Raw genomic sequence first — 23,766 nt, 5'->3', positions numbered from 1 at the left:
CGGCGGCGTAGGGCATCGCTTCTGGCTGGGGATGTGGTAATTAAGGTTGCACCTCAGGAACTCTGAGCGATCGCTTAACCTTACCTTTCACGATGTCAGCGACCGAAGCTACTTGAGGCTGCGACGAAGGCAAGACGTTGCGCAGTTCATAGCGCATAATGGCCCTGATGGTTTCTTGTAGATCAACGGAGCTTAGCGCTTGGATGGCGCACTGAGGCGTGAGCACTTGGCAGTTATATTGCCTAGTGTGCATTTCTAAAGTTTTCTCAATCGTCTTAGCCTTTGTCAGGAACTCAGCTACGGTCTTCGGTGAGTTTCCGATTAGTCCGGCGAAGAGTTCTTGCTTTACGCCTCGCATCAAGAAACGTACTTTTTTCTCTTCGGACATTGCCGGGTCGGCGTGCCGGCAAAGACGGGTCATCTCTTCTGTGAAGATGGCGGTGGTCTCGTTGTGTAGTTGGCCTCGGCTTTCCAGCAGAACTGCGGCCCTTTATTTTCGGACAAAGCTCGTGAACGTCCTCAGGAAGTTACTGCGGAACAGGTCCCATGGTGCAAGGGTGGACTGCCGGTTCTCGAACCAAGTCCTCGCGGCATCATCCAAGAAGTACACATGTCGTAGCTTATCCTCAGATGTCCAGTTGTTAAAGGTCGAGATCCTTTCGAAGGTTTCGGGCAAGGTTTCGGTATCCTCCGACGTAGCTCCACAGAAGGTAGGGGGCTCTCTGGGTTGATGAAGTACGACGTATGAAACTGGGGCTGCCATTGTGCTTGTCTTCGCCCCAATATTTTTGGTCTTCTCAGGTAGAAGTCCGTGCTACGGGAGCAGCTGTTGTAGACAACGGCTTCCTCGATGGTCCGGGACTACGTTGGTGCTCTCTTTGCAGTCCGGGCTTGGATCACGGCTTGCCGGGGGCGTCCGGTACATGGACGAAAAGCACCTCCACCAGATGCCACGTGGTAGTGACGTTAAAGAACACAGTAGCAATACTGTGAAAGACAAAACGCTTTTTTTGGGCGAACCTGTGCCCACAAAGACAAGCTACATTTAAAGCACAACGATAGCGGCGAACACAGTCGGCGATCGCCGAAAATCTGATCAGCGGGTAATGTGCGTCGGCTTTTATAGATCAGTCGTCGAATGTTCCAGAGTAACCGCTGGGACCCGCGTGCCTTCCACAAAGTTCTATACTATTCGCGTCGCGCATACATGCAATCAGATTACACAAGTTGCGGGGAAAGACAGCGGATGGAACCATCGATAACATTCCAGAAACTTCTTTTACATGCAGGCTCGTCCTGCGCTGTGCGATAACATTTGTTAGGTGGTGAGCAGTGGTCGCCCGATAAGCTAAAGAGGTCCTCGCGTCAATATATATATATATATATATATATATATATATATAAAAAAAGAGCAGATTGGGTGAGGAAACAAACGCGAGTTAATGACATCTTAGTTGAAATCAAGAAAAAGAAATGGCCATGGGCAGGACATGTAATGAGAAGGGAAGATAAACGATGGTCTTTAAGGGTTACGGACTCGATTACAAAGGAAGGGAAGCGTAGCAGGGGGTGGCAGAAAGTTAGTTGGGTAGGTGAGATTAAGAACTTTGCAGGGACAACATGGCCACAATTAGTACACGACCGGGTTAGTTGGAGAAGTATAGGAGAGGCCTTTGCCCTGCAGCGGGCGTAACCAAGCTGATTATATATATATATATATATATATATGTATATATATATATATATATATATATATATATTGTAAGGGTGTGTATTTAGAAGCCTTGGCCAAAGACCGTAGGTTGGTATATCGGGTTCCCCGGGCTGCCGCACTTCTGCGTCTTCTCTGAATAGTTGCTGACTCTCTTCCACATTAAATTGACCAGGCTGCGAAGAGGAGCCATCCTGGCAACTCATGACGATGCCAGCACAAGAGGCTCAGAGTAGGGCTTTAAGTGGCTCACGTGGACTGTTGCACGACGGCGGCAGCATCTGCCGGTGGGAGGTGTCGCAGGTTCGATGATGTAATCCATCGGGGACGTGCATTGAACGATGCTGTAAGAACCACGATATTGCACTGTAAGCTCGCTGGATAGCCACACGGATAGCCACACGGATAGCCACACTAACGAGCCAAGAGGAAAGCTACGGGCAGGTTTAGCCTTGTCAAAGCGTTCCTTTTGGAGACCTCGTGTCACGGATGTAAATGAGTGTGCTAGTTGGTGGAACTCTTGAACACATTGAGCGACTTCTCAGGCCGGGCGGTATCGAAGTACAGTATCTAGTGTTGAAGAGAGCTTACGTCCGTATAGTAGAAATAAAGATTAAAATCCCGCGGTGGTTTGTGTGGCTGTTATACGTACATGACAAATATACGAATATCGAATTCTTCTAAACGCAGCGCCCGGCGTCCAAGTTGACCCCACGGATCCTTGAATCAAGCCAGCCGTCACAGCTAATTATGATCGGCGACGACATCAAACGAATGGCCTTGGAATTAAGGGCGAAATTTCTGCAACGTCCAAGCAATGGCCAAACATTCCTTTCGGTAACCGGTCACTTGATTCAGCCTTAGTGAAGGGGGGGGGAGGGCACCAGTCGCATATGTAACTGCCTACTCAGCGAAGCCCGGCTTCCGTTGGGCGAAACAGCGGCAAGTGTGGTCCCACTGGTATCCTTGTGTACTTCGGTTGGAACGGTAGGGTAGAAGTGACGTAGACTGGGCGGTGAAGTCAGCAGACCACGTAATGTTGTGAAAACCTCATCACACGCCGGCGACAAATCAGATAGATAGTCTCGCTGGTGAGTAGCTTGGTGAGTGGTACTATTATGGAAGTGAAGGTCTTGACAAAGCGGCGAACATTTGATCACAGACCAAGGAACCTGCTAAGCACTTTCGCGGTGATAGGATTTGAGGATTCAGCAACGGCTCGAAAATTCTGTGAATCCAGAAGGAAGCCGTACTTCGAGACGACATGGCGCAGTATAGTGAATTTGTGAGCTGCGTACCGGCACTTCTTGATGTTAAGCTGAAGTCAAACAAAGCTATAAACAGCTCAATACTTCGTAAAGGCAACGGAGGTGACTGTACAAATTAGGGGAGAAAACAACGACGCATCCAGGAAGCACAGGCATGTCTTCCATTTTAGCCCATGCAAGACACTCTCCATCATCCTTTTGAATGTTGGTGGGGCATTACACAGGCCGAAGGGCATCACATTGAATTCGTGCAGCCCATTGAGAGTAACAAAGACAGTTTTCGGGTGATGGGATGTTGCCATAGAGACCTGCCTATGGCATCTAGTGAGAAAAGAATTTAGCTTGTTGCGAGCAGTCCATGACATCATCGATGCGGGACAGCGGTTACACATCTTTGCGTGTAACTTTCTATAATCGGCGGTAATCCAAGAGGAAGCAGATCGAGCTGCCTTTTTTCCTGACAGGGGACGACCACGAACTACAGCACGGCTGAATGATGCCACGCCGAGCATGTCGTCGACTTCTTTAGAGATACAAGATGCGGAGCAGGGGATATGCGGTACAGGCGCTGTCGGAGAGGCGCTTGGGAGCCGGTGTCAATCGGATGAAGAACAGCGTGCGTTCGGCCTAATGACATCTTCTGGCAATAAAATGAGCCAAGAAACTTGCGTAGAAGTGCGAGAAGTTTCTCCCGGTGCGCTTCTGCAAGTTCTTCGCCGATGGCGGAGCCAAACATACATAATGTGGGCGATCAGGCGTACCAGTAGAAGGTGTCAGGGTTGCAAGTTGTCCGTGTCGTCAAGGTAGAAGATGGACGTTACGTTGAATGGCTGAATTGTGGCTATACTTTCTCCACAGAGTATTGTTGAGGGAAATGGCAGTGTATTCGTAACAAAGAAGGATGTAGCGCCATTGGGAATGTTGAGAACGGCAACACGAGGCCCCTGCGCTATTCAGCGGTCTCCGAGAGTGTAAATACAAATTCAACTTCATGTTTATTTACCGGACAATATGCTGGAAGGTCCACTGCGCTGAAAGCCACGAAAAAAGCTTTACGGAGCCCAGGTGACCGTTAGATGGCAGCAGCTATACAAGGTGCACAGGTAGGGACTAAGATGCGCCGTAACAAAGGCAAAAATAAAAACATGTAGATTACAATGCATAACATATATTCAGAAATCAAACAAATACACTTGAAATACGATGCACACGGAAATGCATATGCAAATTACAACACATAGTACAAAACAATTATCACTCACACAAATACACTGAAAATGCTGCAAACATTTTAATGATTTTAGTGACTTAGTCGCAAGCAGTATACTAGATACCAAATATAGATACTGAATCCTTTGCTAGCAAATAATGGAACAAAGGGGAGAACGTAACTGTTTTTTACTCCGACTGGCTTTGCTTTAATAATAAGTTTTGTGTTGTTGGTACGTTGTATGCCAAGTTTCACACTTATAATTTGTACGAAATCGAGGTACGCATCATATATGGGTGTTGCTTGTACGTACTGTAATAAAACGACGCAGTAGACATGGTAAAGCTGTAATAAAGTTCAAGAGTTCTCTGTTTCAAAAGTAGAGTGTGTTCAACAAATGATATGAGTAAATGTTGTCAACCCGTACTATACTGAACCCTTCGAACACTTAGCAAGTGATTCCCAGACATTCAATGTTTCCAATGTAGCGAAATATCCTTTTTCGTAGAACAATGATTGTATTTCTGTTTGTTTTTGTTGTTTTGCCCTATATAAACGTGCAATACTTTAAATTCGAGTCAAACAACGCGTGATGTACTTGAAGTTTGGCCCTGATAACCAGCAGAATACGGCAACGAGACACAACTTGTTACAAAGGAGATTTTGCTACAGGGGCAGTTAACGTGAGCATCCAAACTTAAGTTCGATGAAAAGTAAACCCGAAGTATTTTATGTATATCAACAATACCTATTCGCTGTGAATCAAGAATTTACGCCTGGTCAGTAGGCACTATTTCATTTTTAGCACGAACAATAATAGCTTTAGTTTTATTTGGGTTGATCTTAACTTGATTAATTTTTGACCACGAGGAAATCTCCGAAAGCACGCCGTTAGCTTTGAATATTAAATGATGCAGGTGAATGTCAGAGATGAGTATCGTTGAAACATCTGCGTATAATACGTACTTAACTGTCGTTCCCATGTTCACGATATCGTTGATATAAACATAGAACATCAGGGGACACAGAATACTCCCTTGCGGTACACCGCAAGGCAATAGGTAAGAAAGAAGAGCTACATTGATTGATGTGTACACTCTGGAATCTATTTTGAAGATAACATTTGAGTAGAGATAACCAATTACCACTAATGCCATTTGATTCTAGTTTGTGCAAAAGGATACTATGGTCGAGAGAATCTAAGGCCTTTCTGAAATATAAAAAGATACCCAGTGGGAACTCGTCCTTTTCTTCAATGAGATGAAGGAGCGCTTCCTTCAAAGTCAGTAGTGCGGTTTCACTAGACCTGCCAACTATGATCACCAACACCGCCACCGGACACGAGGGCAAAGTCTGTACTACTGGCTCGTATGTTCGTATCGTCGGCGACAAACAAATTTCCAAGGTGGGTTCAAACGCCGGGGAACACGACGCAGAGAACGCGACCTCGGCGCGAGCACAATCAATAATAGCATGATGGCGTGAAAGAAAATCCCATCCGTGGATGGCATCATGCGAACAAGCCGTTAGTACAAGAAACTCAATAGGATCAGCAACATCTTGAATGAAGACTTGGGCTGTGCAGGTGGCCAACGGCTGAACATGGTGTGCACTGGCGATACGAAGGACAATCCCTTAGACGTCGTGGTAACCTTCCTATAAGCAAGCGGCAATGTTTTATATCTAGCATTGAAACGGCAGCAGCAGTGTCCACAAGGACAAGAGTACGAAAGCCATCCGCAAAAACTGCGATGAGGTTTCCCGGAGAGAATCGAGGACTTGAATTTTTCTACGACGACGCGGTTCTTTCCTTGGGAACAGGGGCATCTAGTTTTCGGCATCAGAAGGGCACGGTCGACGGCGCATAGGTAACAGCGACGTCTGGGTGATGTGGATCGGGGACTAGCTGAGTGCAGGCGTTTGGGCGAAGAGGATCGCTGTAGCCGCGCTGTGCCGTTAAAGTGGCTAAGATCGTACGCAGACGGGTGCATGGCGTCAGTTTGAAAAGGAGGGCAATGGCGTAGGAAGCGTGCCATGTGTCCTGCATAACCGCAAAGATAACATGTAGGGCGACTGTCCGCAGTGCGCCATGGATTCGAAAACGTGGGGGCTGGTCGGCTTAACGGAACTGGTTGTGCCTGAACCGGTACTAACGGGGAAGAATATGTTGGCTGATGGGGCGAACCGGCAGTGATGACTTGCGCGTACGCCAAGGGGGCAGACTCCAGAGGTGGCGGACGAGTGAAAGGCAAATCGTCAGTGACCTCTTCCTGTATCACTCTAGAGGGCGACGAGTTTGGACGCGTTGCTTGCGCAATTCGTTGAAGCTCTGGCACAACCTGACAACAGCTGCGATGGTTTGTGGGTCTTCGGCCAATACCATTGGAAATGCGTCATTCGCTATTCCTTTGAGGATTTGCTTATTCTCATACGACTCGTGCATAGGCGGCTTTATACGCTTACACAAGTCGATGACGTCTTCACAATAACTGGTGAAGTGCTCACGGGATTGTTGATTGCGTTCACGAACTGCGCACTCGACAACTTAACGGAGCTTGCGTAGCGCGGGGTGGCCGAAGAATTCCGCAAAAGTTGTCTCGAGCAACGCCCAGCCATTATTCTGAGATTCGTGATTTCGGAACCAGAGATAGCCGACGCCGGTAAAGTAAAATATTACAGCCTAGACACATCGCCCCATTGGTTCACTACGCTCACGCTCTGGTAATTTGCCAACCAGCACTCGACGTCTTGTTCGTGAGTCCCGCTGAATATGGGAAGGGGGGGGGGGGGTGATGACGCTGAGGCAGCGCGTCGGAACAGAGAGTGCTGGAGTCTTGGAGCCTCGTGTGGTGGTTTCTTGCGGCATCACTGAGGCTAGAGGTAAGGTTCGGCTTCGTAGCTGCATGATGAGAGACTGGGAGACTGCACAGGACCTCCACGAAACTGTAAGGGTTTATTTACAAGCATGATTGCGCAAAAACAACCTTGGGCCAAGAACGTCGATCGCTATCTCGTACTCTCCGGGCTGGCTGACTTCGTCGTCTTCTCTCAATAGTTCCTGACTCTCTTCCCCACTACAATATGTATATATTACTGGATTATGCTTAATGTCAAATTTTGTACCCGCCCCTTATGTAACACCCCCGAATTCGGCGATCTTTAGGGAGAATAAACTGCACCGAACTGAACAAATTACCAACAAGCATAGTGTCCCGCGTACACTGGCAAAGATGAACACATCTCATCCCACGACTATGAACTCTCGCTGTCAAAACGCTGGCATGAGGAAGCGAGGTAGCAGCAGTGAGCAAATTGACAGTCGTGGTCTCTCTCGCTTCAACGCGAACAAAGCGGCGAGAACACGGTGCACACGAAGCAATCTGCCCTCCGCGCACCTAAACTCTGTCCCCATGGCAGAGGCGCGCTTTCAAGATAGGGACCTCACGGCCGCGCTTTTTCGCCGTCTTCCTTCCTTCGTTGCGCGCGGCAGAACGAGCCGCCACGTGAGGCAGCATACACGGCAAACACAGCATACGACGGGCGGCCACAATGTACATTGCCAAATTATGCGGAACATCACGGTGATGCGGGTGTTGGCGTCAACACCGCAAAGGCCCTGCAGTTTCTGTTTATTTGTTATCGCAATAAAATATTATATACGACGTTCGAGACAGGACAGCAGCGGTGTGCATCAGAGTGGATACAATGATATCTTCCATTCCAGTTGAAATTGGCAAAAAGAAAGTTCAGCTTGCTCGGGCATGTAATGCGGAGGGCATATAACTGGCGAATCATTAGAGTTGCAAAATGCGTGCCAACGGAAGGGAAGCGCAGTTGAGGACAGCGGAAAATTAAGTCCGGTGATGAAATTCGGAAAAGAATCGGAAGAGTCACTTATTACTGCTTACGTGTGGGAATGCGAAAGCATTATAGTCGCTTTGGTGAAAAGTCTTTTTTTTCGCACGTTCCTTGTCCACGCAAGCCTATGCCTGCGCCAAATGCAAACGCGCTTGCTTGCCCACGAGGAGTTCATAATTCGAAGGACAACCCGGTGGTGGAACACTAATGATTTCTATTTACACACTCATTTTATACAGGAATGGCGTGGCGATAAATCCTACCCATTGGCTCCGCCGTCGCGTGCCCAACGACGCACGTACTAGGCCACACCTTTAGTTAGTCAGGCGGCTGCGATGAGACGTGTGCCATGACACGCGGACTAGGCACACATTTAGTCAACCGGGGCTGTGCAGTCGCCGTGGCGTCATTCTTCTTCCGGCTACCATTCAGTGCGGACCCAGAATCATGTGCTCCAGCGGAGCTGCGATAGCGGCCTCTGATAGCCGCGAAAGCAGGGTTGAAAATAAGGAAGTCCATGACTACAAGATCATTTCTCCTACATTACTCACCGGACGTGTTGTGTTTACCACCGTCTTTTTTTTTTTTTTTTTTTTGCACGGCGACATGCGATTTAGGCCCTACAGGGTCGAGGACCTCTGCGACGCCTTCGCGAACGCTGATGCGCTTTCCGACATGGTGGCGTTGGGGGCGTACCAAATCAACTATGTTTGGGCGGTGAATCGCAACAGTACCGAAGCAACAAAGAAGCTGGTCGCTCTTAAGGAACTGGAAGTAAAAAGACACCGCTGCCTTGTCTTCGATCCAGACGAACAACACGTGAAACTACGGCTGCACTGAATGTCGCAAAACGTGGTCGACGACAACTGTCTGACGGCCCTGGTTGCTTACGGGAACGTAACCGAAGTGACCCCGGAGCATTGGCCTGTCTCAGGTGTCAAGTAGAAGCGGTCCACAATGAGGATTGTTCTCTTGAAACTGAAGCCCGGTATGACGGTTGATGACTTGCCTCACCAGCTACGCGTTGCAGGAGAGTTGGCCCTTGTGGAAGCACCTGGGCGGCCTATGCAGTGCCTGCGCTGCCGCGGTACTGACCACGTTCTACGTGAATGCAAGGTGCCACGCGGCTCAAAATGCAGGCGCTATGGTCACGTAGACAACAAGTGCGTCTGCACATACGCGGTAGCTACGGAGCTGGCATCGCAAGACAAGCCGGTTGAGTGACTCATGGACGTCGACGACGCGGTGGAGGCGGCGAAAGGAGCCGATGAAGTAGGCAAGCCAGCAGGAACGACCGACCCGTCGGGGCTTTCCGCTGGTAACACAACCACGTCCAGCAACGGAGCGACGCACCCTGAGGAGAAGAAATTGCCTGCCTCTCGGTCAAACACGTCGGAGAACGGGGAGAGCGGTCCGGCAGCCAAGGTCGTCGAACCAACGAACAGCCCGGAGAACGCGTGCCTGAGTGGCGCCCGTCAAGCCAGCATCTCCGCACCAGCCAAGCGCCCTTGTGTGCTCACCGGCACAAAAGGGGACAAGGGGGCACCCTCCAGCATCGAGGAGCCGCCTGCCAAAACGACCCAAGCCCGGCGGACCAGTCTGCGGCTGCGACCTAGCGTTTCGTCCGAGAGGCGAACCAGCGTTGCCGCACCTACGTTGCAAAATTCGGAGCCTGCACCGGGTGGCTCCGGCGCCAACGAAGGCGGCTAGCCGCGCACTAGGCGCGAGGGGTAAGAACCATGCTCTCGGCCTTTTTACTCTTTACGAAAATGGCTCCTGCATCTCCGTTGAAAGTAGCCACAGTTTATGTAAGAGGCTTGGCAGGAAAGAAAAAGCCAAGTCAGGTGTATCGCTATTAACTGACCACTACATTGACATCATGGCCGCGTAGGCAACAAATGTTGATGAGGAGGAAGAGACCGGGACCATGGTGCGACGTTTGACTTCTAGGTTCTACGCTGCTGTAAGCCATGCCATCGGCACATCTGGCTTTGTCCTTTTTGTTTAGAAATTGCCGAGTCTCGTCGTGCACGCTGATTTTTCGTGCTTGTCAGGTCGGTGTATTGCTGTCGATTTCTCATTCAGCAATACGGAATGGCGTGTTTTATGTTTGTACGCACCAAATATAGTAGATGAAAGGGTCGCTTCCTTCAAGGTATTGAACAGCGTATCAGTCTCGATGAACAGCTTATTATCATGGGCGACTTCAACTGTGTCCTGCGCGCTTTCGATCAGACCACTGGACCCAAGACCAGTGTTCGGGGACGCAAGTGCTGAGGTACTGTCGCAATTAATAGACAAATGGAACCTCGAGGATATGGTGGAGTGTATGCAAAGGCGCGGGTGGTGTGAGGTACACACATTTTCAGCGTGCAAGTCATGCCCGTCTGGACCGCATTTATGTAACGCTGGACATAATTCCAAAATGGAACGTTTATCAAGTAGTGCCGGTGTCTTTGTGAGACCACTGTTTAGTAGAGCGCGGGATTGCCCAGTTGAAAAAGACAACAGGAATTCTTGTCGCAACTACAAAAATTTCTGTCGCGACTACAGAAATTTCTGTTGTACGACAGAAGTTCCTGATGTTTCTGTAGTTGCGACAGACATTTCTGACGTTACGACAGAAATTCGGATGTCGCAACAGAAACGTTCTGTCGCGAAGACCAAGAGTTCTGAAGTCGTTACAACAGCTTTCTATCGTGACAGCGATTCTGACGTTACGACAGCAATTCTGTCGTCGCAATAGAAAGATTCTGTCGCGAAGACGAAGAGTTCTGAAGTCGGAACAGAAACTTTCGGTCACGACAACAAGAGTTCTGTAGTCACAACAGCTTTCTATTGTGACAGCGATTCTGACGTTACGACAGAAATTCTGTCGTCGCAAGAGATAGATTCTGTCGCGATGACGAAGAGTTCTGAAGTCGCAACAAAAACGTTCTGTCGTGACAAGAATTCTGTAGTCACAATAGCTTTCTGTCGTGACAGCGACTGACTGTACGACAGCAATTCTGACGTCGCAACAGAAACACTCGGTCGCGACGGCCAAGAGTTCTGCAGTCCACAAGAGTGTATGAAGTCGCAACAAGAGCTTTTTGTCGCAACAGTGATTCTGACGTCGCAATAGGAACTCTCTGTCGGGACTACACAGAAATGTGCTACTTTTTGTCGCAGCGACATAAGTTCTGACGCCTCGACAGAAGCGCGTTCCGTCGCGACGCTTTAAAATTGTATGTCGGTTTCGCATTGGTGGTGTACACTGTACTTTTTTCTTGCACGGTATTCAATCGTGCTTCTCTGAAGCCGGCAATGATGATAGCATCGACACCGGTATTAAAGTCGACGTGGCCAATCGTTATAATTGTGCCTTACGACGAGGCACTAGCAACACCATACTCGCCTCATCAAAATCATGCCATCTGCGGGAATGGCTGCGTATCCATTTTACTTTATTTAGTAAGATGTGGCACACAGGCCTGTGGACTTAAATGTGCCGTTACACTGACACATTAGTTAATTTCCCAGAAATATTGCATAAGCTTTTGCGAAGCGAGAAGGAAGTCTTGGGTTGTTCCTCAAGGTTGCGTGAAAAGCTGTTTCGCTCTGGTCTCATTATTCTGGTACAGCGCTGCGGTGAGAAACCAGTATGCTGTCAGAAAGAACACTCATCCACGAATGTTTATGTAGCTATTTTGCATTGAACACATGAATTATGTGCGCGCTAAAAAGTGTAAAGAACGAGAGACAACTGTCGAAATTAGCAGTAACAGCCCCAACAGTCACCGTTGTCTATTTCTGATTTCCTTATTTATTATGGACATCGTACATCAATATTGATGTTCTAGCACTCCACGATGTACCTGCCGATGGTAACAACACTTTTGCTCTTCTAGAGATGCGGCAGGGGACGCGGTGAAGTGATAGGGGATCTTGACTCTTAAAATGCAAATGTAAACATCAGCGCATCATACTATCGACATGGCCAAAATATACGCTCGGAAGACATGGTCCCCTTTTGTTCAGTATATACATAGAAACAATGTGCCTAGCGATCATTGAAAGCAGCAACATTCACGGCTTCAGATTAAATACATCGGAAGTTAAAATTCTGGCGTATGCGGATGACGTCGCAGTTCGTTGTACAGATAAAGAGAGTGTAGCTGCAGCTATCGCTGTAGTGAAGGGTTTTGGCAAGGTAACTGGAAGCATGGTAAACTGGGGAAAGTGTCTTGGCTTCTGGCACGGAGAATGGCCTTCCACCCCGGTCACTTTCGCGAATGTCAAGTGCCTGACGACACCCGTTAAATATCTAGGCGTCCCGCTGGAATATTACAAAAATAACGATGAGTATTGGCAAGATCAAACAAGAGAAACGCAGATAAAAGCGAACAAGTGGAAAGGTGGACATCTGTCAATGTTTGCAAGAGCTACAGTCTGCAATCCATTTTTTGTCGCAAAATTATGGTATGTCATGCAGGTATTGCATTGTTCAAGGGTACATATACAGAAGTTGCACCGAGTATTCGCAGTATTTGTGTGGGCTTCGAATTGGGAACGATGCAGTTGAACGAATTTGTTCAGGCGAGTTAAAGACGGAGGTTTGGGAATGACGCACCTTTTTATACGACAGGTCGTAAACCGGTTTTTATTTTTCCGCGACTTAAGCGATCCTTTCTTGCGCACGGTGTGCCAACTGAGGCTAAGGAGCGCGTTACCTGGCTATGTAGTCTGCACAGACAATATGAGCGGTCCTGTTTGTGGATTTCTTAAAGAAGTTATTTTAAGTGTACGTTTTTTGTCCGTTAGATTTTCAAATGAGTACCTTTTTTCAGTGAAACGTAAGACATTGTACAAAGATGTATGCGATGTAGTTCTCCCTGTGCCAATGTACAGGGCCATATACAGTGGAGGTCAAGGGCAAGACGTGCTTAAGCGGGTGAAAAGAATGCAAGTAACGCCAGAGACCAAGTCTTTCTTTTTTAAGCTTCACACGGGTATGTTGAATGTCAAAACCTTTTTAGAAGATCGTGGGTTTTTCTTACCCTGGGGCTCGCATTGCTTGATCTGTAAGAAACCAGAAACTATAGATCATGTATTTCTAGATTGTTGGGCGGGTGTCTTCTTTTGGGATGTACTTCAGAGGACTATCAAAAAGGACTTTCCTTTAGATCCACAGGGTATTGATATTTATCGATAGAAAACGATGATGGACTGCCATTCGACCTTATTATGCTAGTTGGCCTTCACCGTATGGCGGGGTATCACTGCGATCCGGATGCTCGGCCTGCACGAATGCTTTTCCGAGAATGCATGTCGAGATTTGTGGAAATTCAGAAAGCACAAGATTGTGTACCTGCGTGGCTGTCAAGGGTGGAACACTTGACCGCGCTGAAAGAATTCTAAAATAGTCAGCCCTAAAAGGCTGACACTTGGTGCTGAAAACTTGCAAATTTATCTTGTTTTCTCAAATGTCATTTGTTGTTTGGTATAGAAGTACAAAACAGGCAATAAAAAAAAAAGTAGGAGTGGTGCAGTGGTAAGGTGCCGGGCTCGGAATCGTGAGGTCGGAAGTTCGAGTCCTCGGCGGTGTAGTTTTTTTAATTTTTTTTCTTTAATTTTTTTTCTTTATTGTACTAACAAATTTACATAGCCTTAAGGAGATCTCTGTCAACTTTTAATTAAATATTGATGAAGAACTACAGAACTTTCTACTACAGGACGTCACACTACAGACAACAGAACTACAGACAATAGAACTACAGGCAATAGAACTACAGGCAATAGAACTACAGGCAATAGAACTACAGGCAATAGAACTACAGGCAACAGAACTACAGAAACAACGTCCCAAAATACGACAGACTGAAATTTCCTGTTGTGTTTTTCAACTGGGTGGGTAGCAAAAACGTGGCAGTGCTTTTAGCTGAAAACTGTGGAAGTTAAATAAGAAGCTGATGAAAGGCAATGCTTTAAACCGTGCGGTAATGGAAGAAATCTGCAAAATAGAGCAGAGTAATGAACTCAAAATATGGCAGCAGTGGGAACTTAAGGAACAACTTAAAATAAAAGCGATAGAGCGGTCTTGTTCCATTGCGTACGAGGAGAAATAAAATGAGCGCAATCTAAGGTCTGTGCTTGCAAAAGTGTTCGAAAACGAATGCGAAGCGCTTGGTCAATGGACCATTGGCACTAAGAAAACAAAACAAAAATTGAAGTGATAGAAGAGGAGCGCTATCGCGGATCGTTGGTGCTGGCGCGAGCGGAACCCGTAGCTGCAGGGCACGCTCCGTCGAAGCGACTGCTCCGAATTGAAAAAAGATCAACGCTCGGCGACATCACATACACAACCTAGAATTGGGAGGTTTCTTATTGAGTGATAACGAACACATAAAGCATGTGTTTTTTCAGTACTACCAGGCGTTGCTCGCTTTACATGTTCCCTACACGAACACGTTTAAGGATTGGTTTCTTGGGGCACGGCCGCGCCTCAACGATGAGCAGAAAGATAGGTTGGAGCTGTTAATAAACCGAATCAGGGATATAAACCGCGATAGACAATATAAACCCTAGAAAATCCTAAAATGCTTTCTTGTAGATATACATATATCGTGCAACTCGCTAATAAACGAGTTGGAAGTCAGCGCTCTGTTCCTTTTTCTGGCCGGCTAGGCGTGTTTCTTCCGTTGTATGTTGCGCTGTACCAGTTCTAGAATGCAATACCAACTCGCCCAATCCTCAACTCTAGTGCGCCTCTAGAATGCTATAATGACAGCGAGACATATTGGTCAGCGCAGGCGCATGATACACGTGGAAAGGCGGAAAGGTGGAAAGGAACGGGCATGTCGAGTTTTGCTAGAGCTACCGTATGCAACCTGTTCTTTATGAGTAGGCCATTGTATGTAATGCAAGTGTTACATTGTGCTACATTGAATTTTCGCCATTTTCGTGTGAGCTACGCAATAGTAAAATTGCAGCCAAACGAATTTGTTCAGAGGAGTTAAGAATGCTGGATTAGGCCGGGCACACCTTTTTTCAGGCAGATTGTTAGCAGATTTTTCTTTTCCTTCGTGAGGTCAGCGATCCTTCTTGCGCACGGTATGCCAAATAAGGCTCGGACGCGCGTTGCCACACTCTGTTGTACCAACCAAAATACCCTCGGGAGACATTTTTAGTTGTCTTAGAGAAGTTGTCGCAAGTGTACGATTCCTTGCAGCGAGGTTTTCAAATGAATATCTATCTACTGTCAAGAAGAAAATGTTGTATAAGGATTTGTGTGACGCTGTTCTGCCAGAGCCCATGCACAGAGCCTTGTACAATGTAGGCACTGGAAGGGACGTCTTAAAGAGAGTAAAAAAAATGTATCTTGCGCCAAGGGTTAAAACATTTTTTTTAATTACACACTGGAACCTTGCCAGTAAAAATGTTTTACAGCAAAAGGGCTTATTTCTTCCATGGGAATCTCACTGCCTTATGTGCAAACAACGAGAAACGCCAGGTCATGTGTTTTTTTTTTTTTTTTTCATTGTCGGGGAGGGACTACTGTTTTGGGACGTACTACAAAGAACGATAAAAAAAGAATTTCCACTCGACCCTCATGGATTAAGATATCTACCCATTACTAACAAGGATGGCGTTCCGTTTGATTTAATAATGTTGATGGGCCTCCACAGTATTTGGCGCTCTCGAATGGCGGGATACTACTGTGATCCCGACGCACGACCTGCGCGAAATAATTTTCGTGAAACTGTGCATCGGTGTGTTGAGTTTTTGAAGGCCGCTGGCCATACTCCCGAGTAGTTGTCAAGGGTGGAGCCTCCGGTGGGTCTAAATGAATTTTAATGTGACGAAGCCAGCCCCCTGCCAGGCTGATTATGTCAATACCGCGTGAACATTGTATCCTGTAATATTTGTTTTGTGTATTGCTGTAGCTTGTCGCCGTGGCGTCGGAGAAGCCTGCTCGCCTCGCATCCCGTAGGCCCTGGTTCCATTCCCACCCCCAACCAAAATCTAGTTTACTTTCTTTACAGGAACCTCGCTGAGAAGTTTGACGTCAATTTGAGCACTTTTTATGTGGCTTTACTCTTTGCCGTCGGCCATTTTTGGTACCATCATTCGGTTACGCCGCCGTCTACCACGCGGGATTTTCGCTTAATGAGGCATATAAAGCTTTTCCAATAACATACAGGCTATATTTGGAATCAGCTAGCGCAAGACAGGGGTAACTGGATATTGCAGAGAGGAGTCTTGGCCCAGCAGTGGACATAAATATATGCTGATGATGATGTTGATGTACGATCTTTGCCCACAAGGAACACGCCAGAAAAGTTTCTTTTTTTTTTTTTTTTGCCGCGGTATGGTATGTGTACATAGTTGCTGGCTAAATCTCCTCGACGAACTCTGACTGAGAGGCAGTAAGTGTCATTTCTCCGATTAGAGTAGGAACACTTGACGCCGAAGTAGTTTCGAACGCGACTCGCTTTCGTTTAAAAGCACGGTCAGAGGACCAGTAGAACAGCGTATCAAAGAGGTGACGTAAAGGAAATCATATGTATACCTTCCAGTCACATATGACAAGAGCTGTCTGTACAAATTGCAAACGAAACCATAGCTGGCTTGTGCTGAAGGACATTTCCAGTTTTCTGCCTGGTCGCTCAAAAAAGTAGCCCAAAATATTGTTTCTTTTCGTAGATTACGCCTATTCTTAATATATTTTGCCCATTTCGACAGGAACTAAACTTTTTTAGAGTAGTTATGTGTCTCGTCTTTAAAGTTTAATAAATCGATCTGCTAATCCAATATTACTGTAATTTACCACCGCAACCATAACGCTGTCCACGCTTTTTTTGTCCTTTTATCTCTAGACCCCTTTTCATTTTCTTATGCGCTAAAACATCCCTTTGGCTAAATTCTAACTAGACGAACTGTGTGTTCTAAATATTTGAGTGCATTGCTGCATGTCGCTTAACAGTGAATTTAGTGTTTATCCGGAAAAGCTGCTAATTAGTAATGCAGTAGAAGATGTTTCTGACCTGCTCTATTATAGCATTTAGTTTATTGTGGTTAAATATTGCCTTTGGTGGAATCAGTCAGAATGACGCTTCGGCATGTTCAGGCCATCTTGCTAGCCACTGTAAAGGAGTGGTAACTTTTGGCCCTCCTTGTTAGGCATGCCCAAAGGTGTAGCCTTTTTCTATAACCAAACTACTTGCTGTCATTCTTCACTTGAAGACCAACGTTGTACCTTTTCTGTCGTCTCTGCATAGCTTTTCATTTTTCTTACGCGATGAAACATGCCCTCGTCTAAACTCCTAATAGCCCAACTCGCGGCCATAAATACGGCACCTTGGTTTACATGGGACTGTTTCTCGCTTGTTTTTCTCGAGTTTATTTAGTTCATAAATCGCATTGTCTAACTAAAAAGTACGGCTGTACAAGTTCGCCCTGAACCATCAGCTCGTGCTTCTGCAGGCGCAGAGAACTTTCAAACAATTCTGTCCGTTTGCAAGTCGCGCAAGAATGAACAGCAAAAATTATTTACATTCGTGATTTGTAAAAATGCTTGCTGCGACTTGTTTTTGTTTAGATATCATTTTTGGCATACTTGTCGACATTCATGATTTTCAACATTTTCTTCGTGCTATATACAATCACATATTTGTGGGGCGAGATTTTTGTAGACTGAACCTAATTGTTGTAGAAAATAGGCCTACTTCGCCTACTTCAGGAGGATCACCGAGACCTTTAGTGGCTAAGAATGTATGTGCGCCTGCAGGGAACCTCACCAAATATTTGTCAAATGTACCCTACATCGCACGAGCACAGGATTTCAGGAGGGCGGAACCCAGGCAGACGGTGACTATTCCTCTCGCCTCCCGATTCACGACCTTCTGGCCTGTATGGCGTACCAGCAGCTTTTGTTTGGAACGGTGTACACTGACCGGCCAGTTCCTCCATATTTTATGCCATAAGAGAAAGCGCAGTAGCTAGAAGAAGCATGCGATACCATATTTAACATGCTCAACTGGCGGGGTTCACCTGATATAATTGCTCTGTTGGAACGACTGTACAGCCCAAAATGGACGGGCCTTATCGAGAAAGCCTGGTTTTTATAACCGCGGATATTGGGCACATGCAAAGAAACCACTCAATGCCAACATTTGGAGGCTTTTTATATCAAGAAAGAAAGGCGTGGACTGCGTTAACGAGACGTTTACGCTCTATTTGGTAGCGAGGTATAGTTCTTCAATTTTTGTTTTGTTGAACTGGGGAACCTGGTCGCATGCACTTTATTGTCTATTTGTGCTTTTTCTTACTGCTTGGCAGTGGAACTCTAATAAATTAATTGTGAGAGTCATCTGGTTTTGTATTTACTGTGCTAGGTTTAATAATCGCTTCACAATACAAATGAATGAATGGATGGTGTTTTTATTTCCTTTCACATTGAAAAAAGAGGAGACAGGACTAAAAGCTGGGGTATAGCTTGACGAAGGTCCCGCCCCCTTATACGTTTCACAGCAGAGCACTGCAGAAATATCACGAAAAATGCAACAATTGCAACAAAGTAATATTGGAAACAAATGCACTTTGAACAAAATAAAGATCTTGTATAAAATTACACAAAATCCATACATACTTATATACACATACAATTTCGCATTTATGCATATATACACACATGCAGATACATACTATATGCACAAGCAATGCACACAGATCTATTGACACGTATGGACAGGTGTGCTAACATGCACTCATGACTGTAATATGTGAATAAAAAGATTATGAGATTCTAGTCTATTTGGCATAACTGACAAAATAGTCTTGTTTCATTATTGGAGTTGCTTAAAGGATCAAAGTCTTCCTGTGCGAATTGATTGAGCAGAATGGGTACTGTAAGTGTTAATGATTGTTTATCGTAATTGGTCCGAAGTGTGCGTACGTGCCATTCCTCTTTATGCCTGGTATCACGGTTGCTACGGTTAGATTTTAACTCACGCAGAGAAAACACAATAGTGTTATTAGACTTCAAGTATGACCTGTAGTTCAAAATTAAACGATAGCTGCATAAAGCGAATACAGGCAAGATTTCAAACTTTGAGAACAGATTTGCCCATTAACAAGTTATTTTGAGCTATACTTCCTTACGTTTTCGTTGCGGAAACACATACCCATTGGAGTAAGCTAAGGAACTGTGAATATCTGCCGCCAATGGTACTTCGACTTTTACGTAGTTGCCATGCCGTATTATGCTTTGCAAGTTGTATTTTTAATCATACCCTTAATAAAACTTCAATTGAAAGGTCTGTTTTCCGATATCTGGAAGTTATTGCATCTGCTACAGGACTTTGCTACTTGCGCACACGCTGCTCGGGGCGCACATCAAAAATTTAAGAAATTGTCTATTTTAGTAAGGTGTAAACTATTCCTCCGTGGTATTACGTTTACTAAGAGCTACAGTGGGCAATAAGTTACGCCAAGAACAGGAAGTGCCCACAATTCTTTGCTTGCTGTCTTGAGCCGCGCTGTACGGTTTATTGCTATATATTCAAGAGTGAGAAAAACTTCGGCAATGCATCTCGTGTAACCCTTTACTTTTCAGGTTCCAAAGAAAGCCCATTACCTGGGGCGCAGCAAACAGGTTTGGTTCAGCGAAATGGAAGCTGGATATCAGGTGTGTTATTTCAGCATATATTGTGATAGAAACAAGAGTTCCACGGCACGCCCATCTGGCGTGCAATGCGCGAAATCAAGGTACAATGAATGAAGGAAAGCTGTCCTCGTCGCTTATTCGAAACGATTCTTCAGTCAGTCACTCCGTAACCATTTGTCAATCACTTCCGTGTCGCGTAGCTGTACAGTTGCACAGCTGAATGTTCTGCCAAATGTTCTGCCAAATGCAAATATTCTTTGCTTTGTCCAACCAATTTGCCCGTGTGGTTTGGACGACCTCTTTAGCAACGCAATTTGTCCTTCTCTAAGCCATGGTCCCCCCGCACAGCAACCTCTACCCAATCATCCGCCATCAAGCACGCTGACAAGGACAACCTGGGCTGAAGCGACCTGCTCAGTAATCCACAGAGCGAGAGTAAAATTTTCTCTCTACCCAATATGCCGCAGGCATTTTTGGCTCCTGCTTCAGATTTCAATTTGTCGAGTGCCTAGCATGAGATATCTTCAATTCGGAAAAGCGCTTTCGCCGGAATTAGCCAGAACTGCAAGACTGGGGCCAATAGAGTAAATGTTAATGTATATGTACAGGCAAATGCATCGTAAAAGACGCTGTAACACAGAAATACTACACCAGCGAAATGCACGAAAGCATTGGGTTATGTAAAAAGTTTCTCAAATTGATAATGCTTGCGATTACACGAGAATACAAGAAAGTGAAGAGAGGTATAACTGTACGTGAAAGTAAATACACCAAGAAAAAGAAAGAAATACATAATAAATAAGTACATTCGGCTACCGCTGGTATTGGATGGCAGTTACAACATATTTAGATGTGAAACGCGCATGGCAACAGCCAATTGCTCTGTGGACCTTGCGATCTGTAATAGAAACGAAATCGTCAGGAAGGTCCTTTCAAAATGAAATTACATGTTTTTACGCTAGTGAAAGTTTTGATGAAAGGAAAGTTTCTGTACTCTAAGCCAATGTACACTCCTAAGGATCGTTAAGGGCTGCAGATCACCCTCAACTTTATGCCCATAGTTGGTGTGTACCTGTGAGTTACACACAGGAAGGACTCCCAAAGGCTTAACTTAATTTACTGTGTGTGTTACGTAACAGCAATATTGTTTTTCTTGCAATTGTTGGTCAAATTTCACATGTTTTTGCACTTCATTGTTTATTGTTTCATTTAGCCAATGGTCTCACAAGTTTACTCAGCTCAGAGCTGTGACTATTCATGTGCAGATGAGCTACAAGATAGACCGCGTCCAGCTGACTTTTCTTCAAATGCTGAGTTCTGGGGCCGTGCAGAACATCACATACCAGTGTCGCAATTCCGTGGCCTTCTGGGATGCCGGCAAGCAATCGCACCGGCGTGCCCTCCGCCTAATGGCGCACAACGACCTCGAACTGCGGGCGCCGGAGCCCTACGGAGACACAAACCCGGCATTCACCTTCACGGCGTTATTCGATGGTTGCAAAGTACGTACATTGTGGCTTCCACCACATCTTGACCTTTTTGTATCTTGAAGTGTACTGGCGTGATAAGGGGCAACGGCTGTAAAAAGCTCGAATAAAAAAATACAAAGCGACTAAAATATTTATGAATTGGTTAAATGAATGTCGTATTGGTAGAGCACGACACGCTTAATGCGACGTCGTTGAATCGCTCCCCACCGGCGGCAAGATGCTTTTTTAATCCACTTTCAATTTCCTTAATATATAATTTCTTTATTTCAGTTCATAACTAAAAGCGTCTTTGTTTGTTGGGTTCTTATTATATTGGTGCGAGTCGAAGACAAGCACGAATGTTGTTTATACAAGGCGGGTGCTGAAGGAACCAGATGACACTTGAACATAACGGCTGAAGCGCCTCAGCAACAACACTTCTTCGTCATCGTCTCTTGCTTGCACGTCCTGCTCTGTATCGCGACACTACGCCGCCGGGGTGGTGTCGACGATAGGTCGGGGTGGTGTCGACGATATGTCGACGCTCCTGTGGTCCCCACGATGACGTGGAGACCACAGGAGCACGCGGGAGCCAGGTAAATACTGCACGTCCCTACGATGCGTATTGTGACGTGACTTTTGGGAAGCCTGGTGATCAGTGAGGCGAGCGCGGGCAATCTGATGGACCTGTGCTGCCATAAGAATCGCATCGCGTGTATAAGCGGTGTGCGACAGCGTGACTTTTGGAAGTACCGTGTACAGGGGCAAAACGGGATCACGGCCAAACAATAATTAATATGGTTAGTTAGAACTTAGTTAGTTAGTTAATAGTTAGTTAAAACGGTGAGTAACCTGCAGTGTCATGGCGGGACGAAGAATATGCGAAGGTGACACATGGCAGAGCGACGTTCCAGTCCTGGTGGTCTGGAGAAATGTACACGGAGAAACGTAGCATGGCGGTAAGCGTTATGTACAGTTGCTATGTGAGACCGTTAGTCAGCAGATGGTAAGCAGTGGCTATATGATGCTCAGTAGAGCATAGGCGGATGATATCATTAATGACCTTCGGCAAGCAGTAACCTTCGCGATTTCAGGTCTGTGGCTTCCGGTGGGTCAGCAGGCTGGTGGGACAAACAGTCGGCGTCCTGGTGTAAATGACGGTATTTGCACACTACAGAGAAATTGTATTCTTGCAAGCGCAGTGCCCAACGCCCGAGACGCCTAGTAGGGTCCATCGACAAAGAGAGCCAACAGAGCGCATGGTGGTCAGTAGTTACGCGGAAATGGCGGCCAAATAGGTATGAGCGAAACATCGCTATCGCCAAAGCCAGCGTAGGCACTCTTGCTCCGTGATAGTATAGTGGTGCTCGGCCGCGGAGAGAAGGCGGCTTGCGTAAGCGATAACGCTCTCTTCACCACGCTGAATCTGGGTATAAACAGCGCCAATGCCATGACCACAAGCACCTGTACGGATTTCCGTGGGTGTCGAAGGGTCAGAATGGGCTAAAATTGTGGAGCTCGTCAAAAGTCTTATGAGTGCTGTGAAGGCTTTGGCCTGCCGCTGTACCCACGCGAAAGTGACGTCGTTCTTTAAAAGGTCGGTGAGAGGGCGTGCAATGTCAACAAATTCAGTAAGCTGCGGACGTCCGTAACTGAGCATGGAACAGGGAAGTCTTGCATGGCCCGAACTTTGGCCGGGTCAGGTTGAATTACATTGGCGTTTGCAAGCTACTCGAAAACGGTTTTCAGAAGACCGAAGTGACAGTTCGACAGCAAAAACATAGCAAGGACAGTCACAAGACGCTCAATTTGGGTTGCAAAAGTTGCAGCAAAAACGATTACATCGTCGAGATAACGCAAACGTGTGGTCCACTTCAAGCCTCGGGGACGGGTGTCCACCATTCTCTCGAACGTCTATGGGTCACGGCAAAGCCCGAAGGGCATGACTCTGAATTGACACAGTTCTTCAAGCGCATTAAAGGCTGTCTTCTCGGGATCCTTCTCATCAACAGCGATCTGCCAGCAGCCCGAGTGGAGGTCAATCGATGAGTGATTGAGTGAGTGAGTGAAAAACTTTATTTTATCTACATTCGCTGGTCTTCTGCGGTCTTCAGATGGCTTCGTCCATCTTCTAGCACAACGGTCGGTTGCCCTTAGTCCAGGGCTCCGCTTGATGCTGCTGCCAGTTGTGCTCGCTGAATCAGACCTTCTTGGTCGATACGGCGATCGCTGGAGAACACTCCCTCCCATTGCTCCGCACTCGGGTTTGGTGTAACGGGTACCACGTCTATCTTCTGGCATGCCCACGTTATGTGATACAGCAAACTATTTCGCGCCATGCAGACAGTCAAGGGCATCATCCATACAAGGCAACGGATACGCTTCCTTCTTGTTGTGGCGATAATGAACAGAACCAGGAATGAACCAGGACTGCTGGTGAGGTCCATGGGCTAGCGGAAGGCTCGATGATGTTATTCAGCATTTTCGCGGCTTCGCTTAGAATAATCCTGCACTCTGCTGCAAACGCGCGGTAGAGGCGGCGATGGAGGGGAATTGCGTCGCCGGTGTGAATCTGATGAGTGGCTACGGCTGTCTGGCCAAGC

The 23,766-nt window shown here is 46.5% G+C and overlaps 1 protein-coding gene across 1 annotated transcript in view; it reads left to right on the top strand.

The window, feature by feature from the left end:
- Positions 1–23,766, top strand: part of LOC126529915 (uncharacterized) — a 934,270-nt gene that overhangs the window by 878,036 nt on the left and 32,468 nt on the right. Inside the window, exons 42-43 of the mRNA XM_050177364.3 lie at positions 19,644–19,715; positions 20,960–21,196. Of these exons, the coding sequence (XP_050033321.1) occupies positions 19,644–19,715; positions 20,960–21,196 (309 nt within the window). The remainder of the gene's footprint in view (positions 1–19,643; positions 19,716–20,959; positions 21,197–23,766) is intronic.

Source organism: Dermacentor andersoni, chromosome 5 (assembly GCF_023375885.2).
Source record: "Dermacentor andersoni chromosome 5, qqDerAnde1_hic_scaffold, whole genome shotgun sequence".
NCBI classification, from domain to species: Eukaryota; Metazoa; Arthropoda; class Arachnida; order Ixodida; family Ixodidae; genus Dermacentor; species Dermacentor andersoni.
The sequence above is the reverse complement of the archived record's forward strand: the minus strand, read 5'-3'. Positions and strand labels throughout refer to the sequence as shown.